Source organism: Camelina sativa, chromosome 14, assembly GCF_000633955.1.
Source record: "Camelina sativa cultivar DH55 chromosome 14, Cs, whole genome shotgun sequence".
Taxonomy (NCBI): domain Eukaryota; kingdom Viridiplantae; phylum Streptophyta; class Magnoliopsida; order Brassicales; family Brassicaceae; genus Camelina; species Camelina sativa.
In genome coordinates this window covers 20,793,855-20,810,573 of record NC_025698.1, presented here as the reverse complement: position 1 = coordinate 20,810,573, position 16,719 = coordinate 20,793,855, and the positions used below count along the sequence as shown (strand labels likewise).

Sequence of the window (16,719 nt, the reverse complement as noted above, 5' to 3'; positions counted from 1 at the left end):
CTTAGAACCCGACAACAAGACAAAAAGTGATAAGAGATGTAAACAAGACGGACAAGATTCTGGGTTTTAGGATCTGGTCCATCGGGCAACCACTTGATTTGATAGAAATTGTTATAAAGCAAGAATGTAAAACGTAGTTTAGGTGGACAAGTACGTGGGTTTTGATATGTGGTCCATCTGCTGAGATTACCACATAGAGTAGACAAACTAGAACGAAAGATAAAGTATGGGTGGACATACATTGATTGTTGTAAGTTGTCCAACAGAGGTGCGACAGTTGAAATGATTTCGTCGTCGTTAGACCTACAACAGGACAAACATGTTTATGGTGGACAACTACTGTGCTTGTTAAATTGCGTCTACTAAAACAATCCAGTGACAAAATCAAGGTGGACATACCGTGGTTGTTGGAAAATGTCCACCGGCTGTAGACCATCCCTAGTGCGGGCGTTGTCAGCAGGCCTGCAATGTATGAGAATGTCTTCAGTTACAAATGGACCAAACAAGTCACATAATAATGAATTTGATCAACCAAATGCATACCTGCAGGAGTTGGAGGTGGACAAAAACCTTGAATTTGGGTTGTGGTCCATTGTGAGAAGACCTGCAAGGTGGACAACTTTGCATTCTTAGAACCCAACAACATGACAGAAAAGTGATAAGAGATGTAAACACGACATGCAAGATTATGGGTTTTAGGATCTGGTCCATCGGGTAACCACTTGATTTAATAGAAATGGTTATAAAGCAAGAACGTAAACATAGTTTAGGTGGACAAGTACGTGGGTTTTGGTATGTGGTCCATTTGCTGAGATGACCACATAGAGTGGACAAACAAAAACGAAAGATTAAGTATGGGTGGATATACATTGACTGTTGTAAGTGGTCTAACAGAGGTGGGACAATTGCAGTGAATGCGTCGTCGTGAGACCTGCAATATGACAGACATGTTTATGGTGGAAGATGATAGAGAAGAAGGCGTCTCTTCAATCAGATCGCCGACGATAGAGATTAGAGAAGAAGAAGCAACAGAGAAGAAAATGAAAAGACGATAGAGAAGAAAAAGCAAAGAATTATGTGGAGAGAGACAAAAGAGAGTTTACAGTTTACAAAACTATTAATTGGTTTTTTTTTTCAATATTTTTTATAAAAAAAAACTAGTAAGATAAATGAAGGGTATTTTCGTCTTCTTATAGTTGCTTTATGGCAAACGAAAAAATAAAAATATCAAAAAAAAAATGGCATTGCTTAGAATGTTTACCACTGTTTATGGCATAATCAACAAAATTCTCTATAGAATACGTATTTTCTCCCTTTTAAGGCAAAAACTATGAATACACACGATTAATTAAGAGTGGAGTGTTGAATGAATTATTGCGCAGCTAAATTATGCAGGCTAACAAATGTGAGGAAGTTCGTTAAAATCTAGTTTCAATCAAATAACTTGTGTCACCCTACTACCCTAGGACACGAGCAACTCCAAAACACCATCTTTAGCTAAACCTTTTCTTGATATCATCAACCCAACACCTTTCGAATCGCATTCACCAGTTCTTCGCTTCTTGAATGCTCCACCTGCATCACACATATTCACTCTCACTCAGGGGGCCATAAAAACAATTAAGTCATACAAAAACCAAACGCCTTAGGTTTCTCAGTTGTTCTGTAGTGTTCCATTTGATACCTTGTTTAGAAGATTAGCAAGTCCCTGAGGTAGAGCCTGCAAATCCAACGAATTCCCAATCTCTGCAAGTTGATTCAGCAGTTTCTGCGCTCTCAACTCACACAGCTTATGCTCGTAGTTACTAACATTGTCCTTCCATGTAAAGAACAGTTGGTCGTCCGTCCAAGCTTCGTCTTTCCCCTTTGCAATCTCGGATTTGCAGAACCATTCCTGAATCAAACCCATTGCAGATTTATATGATAATTTGTCTCCAGACGCTTTTCTTATGTTCTTCACAAGAGAGCTCTCTGCAATTCTCCGATATAGCTTTTTATAGAAGAAGCTTCGCGAGCCGCTCCATTCCACAACACTTTTGATCACTCCTTTTGCAGCCATTCTCATGGAAGTGTCATGAAGTTCCGCAAATTTGGTGGCGATTTGGATATAAACAGGTAAAAGCTGCTTCTCTCGGGTTTTAATCTGTTGCTGGAGAAGCTTGATGTTCGCATAAGCCTCGTTTTGCTTGGCATCTTGGATATTTGCTTTCAGATTGATTAGCTTCTGGTCCAACCTTCCCATGCACTCTAAAAGCTCTTTCGTTCTAAATTTTATCTCTATCATTCCTTCAGGCTCAAGCACATTTCCACGAGCAGTTTCATCAGCATACATTTCAACATAATCTGAATTTATCTGGCTATCAACAACCACCCACGCTCCACCTCGCAGTTCTCCCATCATTGGGATGTACACAAACACTGGCTGTCCATATGTTCTCAGATTTTCTACTATAGTTGAACCAGCCTGAAGTATTCCTTCAAAAAGATCTCTCTGCCCACCTGAAAAACCTCTCCAGTTTGCTAGGATAAACAATGGAAGCTGTTCCCGGTTGAAATCCATGAGCGCTTGAGATGTCTTGGCTGCTGAATCAGGAAACCAGACTTGCCCTGCTTGTGGAACCACTCTCTCATGAGACTCTAGCTGCCCTGGATCTGCCGGGACGATCTGCATTACAGTTTGTGTCTCGACGGCAACCACTCCCACGGGTATACCCCCCAGCTTTGCTCTCCCAGTCACTACTGTCCTTGCCCAGCCTTCAAGAGTCTCAACAAAGCTATTTTTATCAAAGATACCACCAAGCCATTTACCAGTACTGTCGTTGATCCCAGCGATAGCAGCTCGTGGATCACAAGAGTTTTCTGGGATATACTCAACAGTTCTTTCCGGTGGATCTAAAGGAGCAAGAACAGGAAGAGGGCCACCCATGTAAGCAGGAATGTAGCTCAGCCAGTTGAGAATAGCTTCTACACCTTGAAGATCATCTGAGACTGTAAGATGAACAACACCATTTGTCCCCATGATTTTAGGGCCACCAAGTTGCATGTGAGAGCTATAGACTTCACGCCCAAGCAACTTGTTGAGCGTCGAGAAGCCGGTCAAGATGATCGGCTGGTCTACTCTCTGTATGCATCTCATTCCCAGGCGGGCAAGGTAAGCACCGATTCCGACCGATCTTCCACTAACAAAGGTTAGCGTAAAAGTTTCGTTGTACGCCCTTGAGTACGCACCTGCTATTGCCCCACTGCCTGTTAAATTTTCAACTCCGATACCATCTTCTTTACCAACAATCGTATCAATCACCCACCTTGTTTCGCCACTAGGGAGCTTCATTTCGTGCGCAATGACAGATGATCCAATCCTTGAATGGTCTTCAGAGCTCAGGTATATATACTGAAAACCATTCTCGGGGGAAACTTCATCCGACCACCCAACTTTGAAGCAGGCTTTAACTTCTTCAGCTACACCGAGTCGGGCGCCAGAATTTGCTGCCAAGTAAATCAATGGAAGCTTCTGGGAACAAGCCAGTTCAGTCACAGCAAGGAAAAATGCGTCCTCTCTAGGGCCAAAAGAACCAGCTTTGAATGTCACATCATTGGCTACTACGAGAAGTTTCCGTCCCATAGGAAATTCAGGAGTAGAAATCTCTAAGCTCCAGGCCACCATTCCAAAGTCGTTAAGACCCGCTGGTCTTTCAACCGGAATAAGAGATGTATCCGAAGAACCTTCTGGATTGGAGAATACAAGCTCTTTGACGTTGATGAGAGTATTCTTGCATGGTTTCCTGACTCCCGGGTGTTGTGATGCCCACAACATCTCCAATGCTGTCTCAAATGACTAAAGATACAAAAAAAGTTACGTAAGGTGGGTAGAAAACAGCAAAGAGTAAACCTATGTGAGAATCTTCTGAGTTCGGTTACTAACCAAGGGGAAGTCATAGCAATACGTAGTGTTACTCCTCCTTGCGGATAGACGTTTCCTGTCCAGATGATTCAGTGGTTTATATTGACCGTTGATTGGGGTTCCATGCAAAGGTCCCTTCTTACTTATTGAGTAGTAGATTAAACTGTTACTCCCAGTAGCTTGCACTTCTCGGTATATCTGAAACGTTAAATCACAGATCGTCAAGTTGTGGAGATGTGTACTCTCTGTATGGTTTTCACAGCAGCAAAAAAATTACAAGCTGAAATTACATTGATAGTGCATGTACGGCCTGTCACATTTGCAACCACGACCCTCCAAGCGCCATTTGCTAGTCCCGAGGACCCCAGCCACAGTCGCACTTCCCACTCGCGAACACCCAATTTGTGCATTTTCACTCCAACAGACCTATGTATCTCTCGTGTTGCTTCTTCTAAAATCATCTCAACTGTAGTTTCTTCATCTTCCGCATTCACTTCAATTCTCCTGTGACAAAAAATTGATAATTGTTACTATAAAGTTCTGACATATCATAAACTTTAACTTCTAAGAGACACAGCCATGTCAACCTGGGGTAAGGCACAAGATCATCTATCTGCTGCTCACTTAATATGCATAAGAACAAATGTGCGTGGTCTGGTTTCATGGCACTGACAGCACTATGTGCATTCAGTTCCAGTTCCTCCATGGCATTCATCAAAGACCTCAGAATGCATTTCGACGTAAACGCCATGGAGAGCAGTGTTTGGCTAAGTTGGTAGTCATGCCCTTGCTGTGACATAAACCCATCGTTCATTGTAGCCTCTCGAACCAGAGACCGAAGGAACATCCTTTTGATTGGCACTGGCTTGTCTGTAACAGTATACATATGCCACTGACGGTCTCTTGAAGGTGTATACTGTAAATTTGAGTACCCTTTTAGCTTATCCTGCATTAGAAAAACAATAAACAATCATTTAAATAAATGCAAGATGCTATAAATGTACATTTCATCATCATGGACATACCAACTCAAGGTATATGGATAGAGGAGGTTCAAGATGCCGCAGCAACGGCTCTTCTACATAATACTGTTTATCCATTGACCAATGGAAAGAATGTCTCATGGGGGGTCGTCCTTCATCTCGCTGAATAATACAGCTGATTGCATCAACACCGGCAGAACAGAGGCTCAAACTCACTTCTTCTTCATTAAGAATTTTGGCCAACTTGTTTACTCTTTCCTGAGCTTGGTCCTCGTCCCCACTGAGACAAACAAACCAAAAATGAAACAATATTAGGTAGACACTACGGCACCTAAGCTGGTTTAAACAATCATGCTGTGGCGACTTTCAAGTACCTGTCCTGAAGCAGACTCATCTGATTGTTGATGCCCACTAAAGCAATGTGCATCATATTGCCAGATCCGGCAGTTTCATAGTCGTTGTGGTTTATTTCTCTCAATGCTGCACTTATTATACTTGGCAGATACTGCAGCGATTTGATTACAACCATAGCCCCCCATTTTTTTTTACGACGTTTCTCAAGAAACACTTCTTCAGATGTCTCGTCTAAGCCAATGTTTTTTATATCCATATGCTCCTCTAGGAACTCCCAGGAAGCAATAAGACCAGAACGGTTCCACTGCATCCTCACGCTTTCCTTAACGACATAGGGCTGATGAAAAAAGTCGAGTTAAAATGACGTCAAGATTTGTCTATCTCTAATAAATTGCAGTCTAAAAGGAATTTTGAAAAACAATGGTGCGAAAGAATGAACTATATAACCTGGTATAATCTGCGAATATAAGTCTCAACAACCCGTCTTTGAAGTGTGTAATTGCTGTGGTCAAATAGTCCCACGAGAGCATCTTCAACAGATAAAGATGCGTTCACAAGATCCTCCATCCTTTCACTAATGGCACTTTTTCTCTTGGGGGTATCCATATTTTCTCCATCCTCCGTAAACATTTCTAACTCTGACAGGCTTCTAGCAATGTTTGAACGAAGTTCACTTAGTTTTGTCTGTTCAAGCAATTGACTCGCCTTGAGTGCCAACTACACACACAAACTGATCATCAGCTGGAAAATGTCAACAACAATACCATAAAACACAAAGGAAACCACATGTACCTCAGAGTAATTAGTATGGTTAAGTGTTGAGAATCGGAGAAGTTTATCTCTGTATGCTGCAGGATTAGGGACAACAAGCTGCTCCATGAGTTGAAGAACAAGTTTGTTTTTACTTTTTATGCCCTGACAAAAGAAAATGAGTTTGCCAGTTCAATAACATAGTAATGCGACAAGAGAAACCTGGTGTGTGAAAGATAAGTACCAACCTGGTGTGAAAGTACGATATCGACAATCTTTGATAGATCTTTCTTCTTTAGTTGACGCATGCTTTCTATAACATCAGCCTTTTTTAAGAAAATAAATTACTTATCAAGACTCCTCACACATAAATGGTAACCACGAAGCCGTTTGACAACAATTGAACCATATATTACCAGCATGTTGTCATTGAATAACTCTTCAACTGATAGATATTCTTCAAAGAGGGAATGAACAATAACACGGGCATGACTTTCACTTCCACCTTCATAAGACTTCACAAGGCTCATCAACGGTTCAATGAGCCGCTCAAGGGAACATCTCTCTTTCTCATCACAAGATAATAAATGAGCCTGTTGCAAAAAGTGGACCCAAAACGAAAGCATTTCAGAGAATAAAATACAGAACAGTAGGTCACAAATGTAAGAGACAGTAGGTACCCACCTCAAGAATGTCTTTTAAGATTTTCGCAGGGAAATCTCTTGTCTGGGGGTTTTGGGAGACAATCTCAAATTCTCTGTACTTTGATTCCAGCTGATAAAGAATTATATAAGAAAAGCAGTAAGAGACTTGAAACTAAAACGAATTATGAATAGTTTACACAAGTGTATACCGTGTTCCTGAGATCTTTAGGTAGTCGTGTTGCTAGAACAGCAAAGCACTCTTGCCACTGAAGAAATGGCAGTTCAGGGCTGTCAAGGCAATTAAGTAAGTCTTGAACAACCTGAAAAAAGATATGAGCAATCTTAGAGCCAAATGATCTAATAGGAAAGTTGGATTCAAATAGGAAAAACAAATAGCATTTACCTCATCTACTTTATGGCCATATCCAGCAAGAATCATGCGAGCAGCATGTAAGGTTGCAGCACATCTCTGATGAACCTTTCCAGAAATTGCGGTTGGAAGCCCTAATTTTGGGAAACTTCCATGGAAGGGTTCAGCCTTTCTTACAGAAGAAGGATCATCAAGATCAAGTGTGGCTATAAGTTCACCAGGCTGTGAAGAAAATAATGGATGGGTTAATCAATGTGGACAAAACTGTAGGAAAACAATATTTGTTTAGCAATGGAATAGTTTTTCACCTGCATGGCTTGTCCTTCCGACATTTTGAAATGGATAACTCCTGAAGCAGGTGAAAGAAGTGGCATGCACATCTTCATGACCTCAACTTCGGCATAAGGCGTATCAGCGTCAATATTGCTGTCGTCTGAAACCAAATACCTCAGCAACTTGCACGGTGTTTCAGCCATCAACTTCGAAGGATCGTGATCATTCTGAATAAGCCAAAATTGACAGACAACTTTAAGCTAAAAATGACTTCAGACAAACGTGAAGTATATATGGTATAACAAAAAACAAAAAACAAATTCAGTGCAAACCTGTAGTAAACAAGTTCTTCCGTCAATGAGAAGACGAGTTCCTGCAGCTTCTTCCTCTGCATATATCACATGGCTTTTACCATCCAACTGTGACGACAGTGAAAACCAGAAAAGGAAGTGAGATTCTCAAAAGGCAGGTTACTATGTGTGAAATATGTATGTCACTGTCTTGTAGTATAGAACAAAGGCAGAAAACTTGCCTGCATCAACAGACCTCCATCACGTAGAGTGTGTATTTCTGATACAACTTCTGAGTTATTCATTCTTAGCCTGTAGGATCCTGATCCACCCCTAACTACATCAATCTACAAACAGTTACGTTCAGGTTGGTTAGCTTCGGTAACAACATCTTCAGCGCAAAAGTAACATGGCAGATGAAAAGAAGAAAAGCAGAGAAGTAAAATTTTGATAACAGGCACATACCGGATATTTAGTCCCTTCAATATTCAGTGACACTTGAGAGTGCACAAGAGATATGTGCTGAAAGTTAAGAGAGATGAAAGTAAACAACTAGATCATTACGGGAAAGACAAAAGAGAGCACTGATATTGGAGTACCTTTGGGGGAATTTGCCCCTTTTCTAGATAACCGACGTAATCTGAAACCACAGCAGCACTGGTTGTTGATGCTTTCTGGACAAATGGTGAAATGCTTCACTGGATTGAAAATTTTCAAGACATATAGATCTCTGAGAAAGAAGGTCTTACATGGAGAGCCCCGCCGACAACAGAGAGATACCACGGAGGCCTCTCTGATCTAACCCGCATAGCAATCCTACTGTCCAACCAACCAGTGTGTATTTTGTTCTCCCGGTAATCGGAAGCCTGATTAAGGATCGAAATGGTCTTTATCATGGTACATTACAAACACAGAGTGTAACTCTTGTGTGTAGGAAGAAGGAAGCATACATGTAGAAGGTCGATCGTGTAGTCAACGTTAGTCCTAATTTCTCCACGAATTTGAATTTCTTTTAGCCCAAGAACCATATTTGCTATTGCCATGGCTCTGGATTCCCCAAATGCAAAAACATGTCCTGAATAGAAGAAGGGTTAAAAAGGTTATTATAAATTGTAAAACTCAAGAAAAGAACTGTCCCAGCAGCCCACTTAACTTACCAAACTGGGAATCTGAGAACTCGTGGATGCCTCCACCAGACTGTTAAAAACAAAACAAAAAAGTCGTAGAATTTAAGGCATAGCGAAACAGTATTATTTAGCAGAGCAGCTATAGGGTTATAACCACCTTGACAGAAAAGTACGCCCACACATTTGGCTTGCTCTTAAAACTCAATTCCTGTTGCAAGTTCAAGTATTATCCCTACACAGTTGTCAGAGAATAGACTTTAAATTTGCACTCACAGTCACAGCTATGAATACTACCTGTATTTTACCGCTGGTGGGCTTGAACCCGTCATCAGGATCCTCGCTTGTCACGCGTACAGCAACACAATGACCTTTTGGCCTTAAAGAGTCCGCTTCATCAAAATCAAAAGGGAAGGCTGCAACAGAGGTTTGTCTCCAAGAATCATAGCCTCCACCATGTTTTATACCATAGAACCGTCTTATCTCTAACAAAAATCAAAAGACAGTACAGTACCATAATTACAATATGCATATAGACAGACTAGAATTAAGAAACCGTAATTGCCTCGGGACAAACAGGTCGTCATACCAGGGATTTGCCAGAGAGGAATTCCCATCCCGACAGCAACTTGTGCAGCAGGAAGATTTATCTCAGCAATCCACTCAGTTACTGGATGCTCAACCTGACATGGAACATCAAAAGCCTTTCACTTTTCAAGACCAAACCTTCCAATAAGAAACAAAGTGTAGCTGTAGTAGTAAGTACCTGTAAACGAGGGTTAAGCTCTAAGAAGTAATACTCCCCAGTGTCCATACTATAGAGATACTCAACAGTAGCAGCTCCAACATAGTTAACACTCTTAGCCAACCTTCTAGCTGCTTGCTCAAGTTTCTTGACGGTTTCTTGGGGAGCCACGGTGATTGGACCTTCCTCTATGATCTAATGATACAACAAAAACCATATACTGTATACTGTTAGGTTAATTAATATTATAACTCAGTCCCTCAAGTTTCAAAATTCCCACTCGATACCTGAGTTGGGTTGTGTTTGAGCAACTCGACTTAGTTTATTTTGGGAAAAATCGTACTTCATCATCGTCTACTAGAGCTTTTGATTTCTCACTCACTCAAGACAGAGCTTTTGGGTAAAAATTTGAAAACTTTCTTAATTTTTTTGGTTGGTAACAAAGGATGAAGATAGCGTAAATAATCGTCTACGGGAAGGTACACCTAACATAGTAACGAGTCAATAACAAGAAATTGCACACCAAGTGTTTGATGAATTGCTACTAGAAGATGACGACATAGTGAAAGGAAGTAACCTAAAGCTTGGAAATGAATAAGATAAACTCATTGGAACAAGGATCATTAAGAACAACCAAAATATATAACAAGAATTAGTGGTTTTAAGTTCAGACATGGTCAATTAGCAGATTCTACGTACACAAAAAGAGTATGTGGACAAATGTCAAGAAGGAATGCAAATTTTTGTACATGAGCTTCAGGACAAGTTTGAATATCATAAGATTAGATCATTGAGCATTTGTTACTGTTGGGAAGCCTTTGGCTTTTAGGGAGAGAGTTTAGAGACTAGTCTACATATATATACAGCAAACTTTAAATTTTACTTGTTCTTGTTCTTGATTGTTGATTAATAAAAGAGAGATAATGATCAATAGCAAACCTTTTGGTGTCTTCTCTGGACGCTACAATCACGGCTATGCAAAGCTGATACGTTTCCATATTGGTCACACAGCAGCTGGACCTCTAAATGCCGACTCTATACACAAAATATGAACAGACATGCTTATTTTGCTGTGTGTTTGTTAGTCGTCTGCTATATTTAGATCAAGCGATATTGTTAAGTAGCCGTACCTCCAAAGCAACCTTCATTATAAATATCGGCGAGCCAGGGACCTCACCTTGAACTTGTTTGAATAGTGCCCTAACCTCATCATCATTATGAACCTAAGAAATATAATAAAAAACCATACTTATATAGTATGATCGGCTTAATTAGTCAGCAAACAAAAGGCACATATATCTACACAAGCTGACCTTCCTAATGCCTTTACCGCCGCCACCCCACGACGCTTTGATCATTGCCGGGTAACCAACAACTTGACAACTAGCAATTGCTTCTTCAGTTGTGTAGACACAAGCTTTCTTGTAGATTTCCTCTGGGATCGTTACCAAGCTGCTCCCTGGAGGTATTTTAACCTGAAAACATATAAGAATTCATCATTTTGTCAACAACTCTCTGGTAAAGATGTCCAGCTTCAAAGTAGTATTTGATTTTTACTTACATGGGAACCACTCCATGGCAGAGTAGGTACATCAGCAGCTTGTGCAATCAACGACGAACCAATCTTATCTCCTAATGCCACCATTGATGTAGCAGGAGGACCAAGAAATATGATACCTTTTGCCTTCAAGGCATCAGGTAATTCAGGGTTTTCAGATGCATGACCCCAACCCGGCCAAACTGCATCCACACGCGTTGCCTCAGCCATCTGCACTTGGTATTTTAGACAAAGATGAATCACCAAAGACACACAACTAAGCATTAATTAGTAGTTTGCAAAAGTTTCATTCACCTCTACAATAAGCTGAACATTAGCATAATTGTTATTGTTAGTTCCTCCTGGAACCTCAACAAACTGATCAGCGATTCTGATATGCTCAGCATTGATCCGCATGTCCTCAGGAGTTGCCATGGCCACCAACGATATGGCTTTTTCCGAGCCAAATGTTTGGTAAGCCCATGTTCTGATACTGCGTATAAACTTCACAGCTGCCATTCCATTGGTAGCAACCATAATTCTATGGATTGGCCTTTTCCCTCCAAGTGCTTTACAGAACTCATCCACTTCAGACACCGTCACATCATTTCTACCTGGTTCTACAGCACTTTTGTCCCCGTTAATAGATTCAGCCGGTAAAACTGTCCTTTGAGTTTCAGATATATCTGCAAAACATCCATAAGCACAGACATTCTGAATCAACTTTACAAAGAATTGTAATGAGAGAACCAGAAACAGGATCTTTATAAGAACAAATAAAACCCATTGCTGCTATCATCTGAGCTGATGATCCACTACCAAAATTACTTAGAAAGAGCATTTTCATAGAGATGACCGCCAAATTCATATGAAATGTATAGGGAACAAAACATAAATTCTTAAGAAAAAGATAGAAAGCAAACCGTTCTCCCAGAACGAGGTCGGATCAGTGCTGTTTCCGTTGTTTCTTGCTAAGCATACCAGAGGAAACTGTTGTTTGGTCCGAGACAGAACTGTTATTGTGCTTACTCCTTTGAAGGCTCTCATACTACTTCCCAGCTTCACAGTCGCTGGAAACTCTCTGTCCATGGTACTTGCACCACCACCAACTGTTGTGATCCATGGAGAACCATTCGTGAGGCTGATCGGATCAGACCCTCCATTCCCCGTAGAACACGAAGAAACCAAAGCTCTCATCTCCATTTTCACAAAACTTGGTGACCAAGCCAAACAGTCCCAAGATCAGTAAAAAGTACTAAGAAACTGTCCCCGTTATTACTGGACTTTATTATTAAATTTGGGCTTTAAAGCCACAAGCTGTTTGGTCAACAATTATAAATTATCGTCATAAAAGGAAGATCTTAAAAAAAGAATCTTCATTTTAAGAAGGAAATTTTGATTGCTGTCATAGTTTAAGTTTTATTTGGACTTTATCTTAGGGTTCAGTGTATGAAGCAGGTGTTAAACTGGCTTTGGTTCAGTGACAGATTTCTGATTCTTAAAAATATAAATATTTATCGAATTATAGTGACATGTTGAATGAATTATTGCGTAATTCGCTAATACGGGAATGACAAAAGCTACAACAACATTTACAGCAAATATAATAACTTCAACGGCAACTCTAAATGTCCATCTTTCTTGGAACAGAAGCTAAACCTCTTTGATTAATCATTAACCCAACACTTTTCGTAGCGCATCCACCAGCTCTTCTCTTTTTGAAGGTTCCACCTGCATCACACATATTCACTTAGGCCACCAAAAACAGAGCCATACAGAAAAGAAACCAAGTTTTTTCTCTAAGTTTTCAGTTCATACCTTGTTTAGAAGATTAGCAAGACCCTGAGGTAGAGCTTGCAGATCCGACGAATTCCCAATATCTGCAAGTTGATTCAGCAGTTTCTGCGCTCTCAACTCGCTCAGCTTCAATTCGTAGTTACTAACATTGTCCTTCCATGTAAAGAACGCTTGGTCGTCTGTCCAAGCATCTTCTTTCCCCTTGGCAATATCTGAATTGCAGAACCAATCCTGAATTAAACCCATTGCAGATTTATATGGTAAGTTGTCTCCAGACGCTTCCCGTACGTTTTTCACAAGAGAGCTCTCAGCAATTCTCCTATTGAGCTTTTTATAGAAGAAGGACCGCGAGCCGCTCCATTCAACAACACTTTTGATCACTCCTTTCGCAGCCATTCTCATGGAAGTGTCATGAAGTTCCGCAAATTTGGTGGCAATTTGGATATAAACTGGTAAAAGCTGTTTCTCTCTGGCTTTAATCTGTTGCTGGAGAAGCTCGATGCTCGCATAAGCCTCGCTTTGCTTGGCATCTTGCAGTTTTGCTTTGAGACTGATTAGCTTCTGGTCCAACCTTCCCATGCACTCTAACAGCTCTTTCGTTCTAAATTTTATCTCTATCGTCCCTTCTGGCTCAAGCACATTTCCACGAGCAGTTTCATCAGCATACATTTCAACATAATCCGAATTTATTTGGCTGTCAACAACAACCCACGCTCCACCACGCAGCTCTCCCATCATTGGGATGTACACAAACACTGGCTGCCGATATGTTCTCAGATTTTCTACTATAGTTGAACCAGCCTGAAGTATTCCTTCGAAAAGATCTCTCTGCCCACCTGAAAATCCTCTCCAGTTCGCAAGGATAAACAAGGGAAGCTCTTCCCGGTTGAAATCCATGAGCGCTTGAGCTGTCTTGGCTGCAGAATCAGGAAACCAGACCTGCCCTGCTTGCGGAACCACTCTTTCATGAGAGTCAAGCTGTCCAGGATCTGCTGGGATGATCTGCATTACAGTCTGTGTCTCAACTGCAACAACTCCAACGGGTATTCCCCCGAGCTTAGCTCTACCAGTCACTACCGTCCTTGCCCAGCCTTCAAGAGTCTCAATAAAGCTATTTTTATCAAAGATACCGCCAAGCCATTTACCGGTATTGTCGTTAATCCCAGCTATAGCGGCTCGTGGGTCACAAGAATTCTCTGGGACGTACTCCACAGTTCTCTCTGGTGAATCTACAGGGGCAAGAACAGGAAGAGGACCACCCACGTAAGCAGGAATGTAGCTCAGCCAGTTGAGAATTGCGGATACGCCTTCAAGATCATCTGAGACTGTAAGATGAACAACACCATTAGTGCCCATAATTTTAGGGCCACCAAGTTGCATGTGAGAGCTATAGACCTCACGCCCAAGCAACTTGTTGAGCGTAGAAAAGCCGGTCAAGATGATCGGCTGGTCAAGTCTCTGTATGCATCGCATACCCAGGCGGGCAAGATAAGCACCAATTCCAACCGTTCTTCCACTAACAAAGGTCAAAGTAAAAGTTTCATTGTACGCCCTTGAGTAAGCACCCGCTATTGCCCCACTTCCTGTTAAGTTCTCTACACCAATACCATCTTCTTTACCAACGATCGTATCAATTACCCACCTTGTTTCCCCACTGGTGAGCTTCATTTCGTGGGCAATGACAGATGATCCAATCCGTTCGTAGTCTTCAGGGCTTAGGTATATATACTGAAAACCATTCTCAGGGGAAATTTCATCTGACCATCCAACTTTGAAGCAGGCTTTGACTTCTTCAGCAACCCCAAGTCGCGCACCAGAATTTGCTGCCAAGTAAATCAAGGGAAGCTTCTTGGCACAAGCGAGTTCAGTAACAGCAAGGAAAAATGCATCCTCTCTAGGACCAAACGAACCAGCTTTGAAGGTGACATCATTTGCGATTACCAGAAGTTTTCGTCCCATAGGAAACTCGGGAGTCGACATATCTAGGCACCACGCCACCATTCCAAAGTCATTGAGACCCGGTGGTCTTTCAACCTGATTAAGAGATGTACCCGAAGAACCTTCTGGGCTTGAGAATACAAGCTCTTTAACATTGATCAGAGTATCTTTATATGGTTTCTTAACTCCTGGGTATTGTGATGCCCACAACAGTTCCAAGGCTGTCCCAAATGCCTGAAAAGGAAAGATATAACGTAAGGGGATTGGAAGTAGCCAGAAGAGTAAACGTATGTGTGAATCTTCTGAGTTCAGTAACAAACCAACGGGAAGTCATAGCAATAAGTAGTGTTACTCCTCCTTGCCGCTAGACGTTGTCTGTCGAGATATCCCAGTGGCTTATATTGATCATTGATAGGGGTTCCATGCAGAGGTCCTTTCTTGGTTATTGAGTGGTACACTAAACTGTTTCTCCCAGTAGTTTCAACTTCTCGGTATATCTGAAAACTCGAATTACAGCAGGTTAAGTCATTGAGATGTGTACTCTTACTCTTTGCGTTATTTGTACAACCAAATACTTGTAAACTGAACTTACATGTACAGTGCATGTACGACCTGTCACGTTTGCAACCACAACCCTCCAAGCACCACTTGCCAGTCCAGAGGACACCAACCACAACCGAACTTCCCATTCGCACACGCCCAACCTATACATTCTCACTCCAACAGATCTATGTATATCTCGTGCTGCTTCTTCTAAGATCATCTCGACTGTAGTTTCTTCATCTTCCGCATTCACTTCAACTCTCCTGTGAGAAACACATTGATTATAATTACCATAAGGTCTGACATATTACAAACGGTAACATGTCAAGGAACAGCCATAGCTACCTGGGGTAAGGCACAAGATCATCTATCTGCTGCTCACGTAGTATGCAAAGGAACATATGTGCGTGGTCTGGTTTCATGGAAGCATTATGGGCATTCAGTTCCAGTTCCTCCATGGCATCCATCAAAGACCTCAAAACACATTTAGAGGTATATGGCATGGAGAATAGTGTTTGGCTAAGTTGCTTATCCTGCCCTTGCTGCAACATAAAGCCGTCATTCATTGTAGCCTGTCGAACAAGAGATCTCAGGAACATCCTCTTAATTGGCACTGGCTTGTCTGTAACAGCATACAGATGCCACTGACGATCTCGTGAAGGCGTATATTGTATATCTGAGTATCCTTTCAGCTTATCCTGATACAGACAAAAAGTAAACAATCATTAAAAAAATTTGTAAGAAGCTCTAAAACTCGAATTTACATTTCATCGTCACGAATCATGATCATACCAACTCAAGATATATGGACAGAGGAGGTTCAAGATGACGCAGCAATGGCTCTTCTACATAATACTGTTTATCCATTGACCAATGGAAAGAATGTCTCATGGGTGTTCGGCCTTCATCTCGCTGAATTATACAGCTGATTACACCAACACCGGCAGAACAGAGGCTCGAACTCACTTCTTCCTCTTTAAGAATTTTGGCCAGCTTGTTTACTCTTTCCTGAGCTTGGTCCTCATCCCCACTGAGACAAACAAACCAAAAATGAAACAATATTAGGTACACATTACGGCACCTAAGCTGCTTTAAACAATCATGCAGTGGCGACTTTCAATTACCTGTCCTGAAGAAGACTCATCTGATTGTTGATGCCCACAATAGCAATGTGCATCATATTGCCAGATAAAGGAGCTCCGGCAGTTTCATAGTCGTTGTGGTTTGTTTCTCTCAATGCTGCACTTATTATACTTGGCAGAAACTGTAGCGATTTGATTATAACCATAGCCCCCCATTTTCTCTTACTACGTTTCTCAAGAATTCCTTTTTCGGATGTCTCTTGATCGTCTAAGCCAAAGTTTTTTCTTTCCATATGCTCCTCTAGGAACTCCCAGGAAGCAATAAGACCAGAACGGTGCCACTGCATCCTCACGCTTTCTTTAACGACATAGGGCTGATGGAAAGAGT

At 41.3% G+C, this 16,719-nt stretch overlaps 2 protein-coding genes across 2 annotated transcripts in view; both read right to left on the bottom strand.

Moving 5' to 3' along the window:
* Positions 1,248-12,229, bottom strand: LOC104742086 (acetyl-CoA carboxylase 1-like). Its single transcript, XM_010463051.2, has 32 exons — positions 11,895-12,229; positions 11,287-11,657; positions 10,996-11,202; positions 10,748-10,909; positions 10,565-10,657; positions 10,374-10,469; positions 9,456-9,629; positions 9,279-9,372; positions 8,987-9,174; positions 8,850-8,900; positions 8,723-8,762; positions 8,516-8,640; positions 8,315-8,431; positions 8,165-8,239; positions 8,031-8,087; positions 7,808-7,912; positions 7,608-7,694; positions 7,311-7,502; positions 7,036-7,224; positions 6,842-6,952; positions 6,673-6,762; positions 6,405-6,581; positions 6,237-6,314; positions 6,031-6,153; positions 5,686-5,955; positions 5,259-5,575; positions 4,927-5,164; positions 4,489-4,847; positions 4,192-4,405; positions 3,923-4,099; positions 1,685-3,835; positions 1,248-1,575 (listed from the first exon to the last, which is right to left on the bottom strand). Exons 1-32 carry the CDS (start codon positions 12,172-12,174, stop codon positions 1,519-1,521), a joined length of 7,065 nt encoding a protein of 2,354 aa, XP_010461353.1. The 5' UTR covers positions 12,175-12,229; the 3' UTR covers positions 1,248-1,518.
* LOC104743830 (acetyl-CoA carboxylase 1-like) overlaps positions 12,467-16,719 on the bottom strand; it is a 10,518-nt gene continuing 6,265 nt past the window's right edge. The window contains exons 18-24 of the mRNA XM_019235563.1: positions 16,374-16,705; positions 16,042-16,279; positions 15,595-15,947; positions 15,299-15,512; positions 15,027-15,203; positions 12,790-14,940; positions 12,467-12,702 (exon numbers count right to left, since the gene is read on the bottom strand). Coding sequence (XP_019091108.1) covers positions 12,646-12,702; positions 12,790-14,940; positions 15,027-15,203; positions 15,299-15,512; positions 15,595-15,947; positions 16,042-16,279; positions 16,374-16,705 — 3,522 coding nt within the window. The 3' untranslated portion in view covers positions 12,467-12,645. The remainder of the gene's footprint in view (positions 12,703-12,789; positions 14,941-15,026; positions 15,204-15,298; positions 15,513-15,594; positions 15,948-16,041; positions 16,280-16,373; positions 16,706-16,719) is intronic.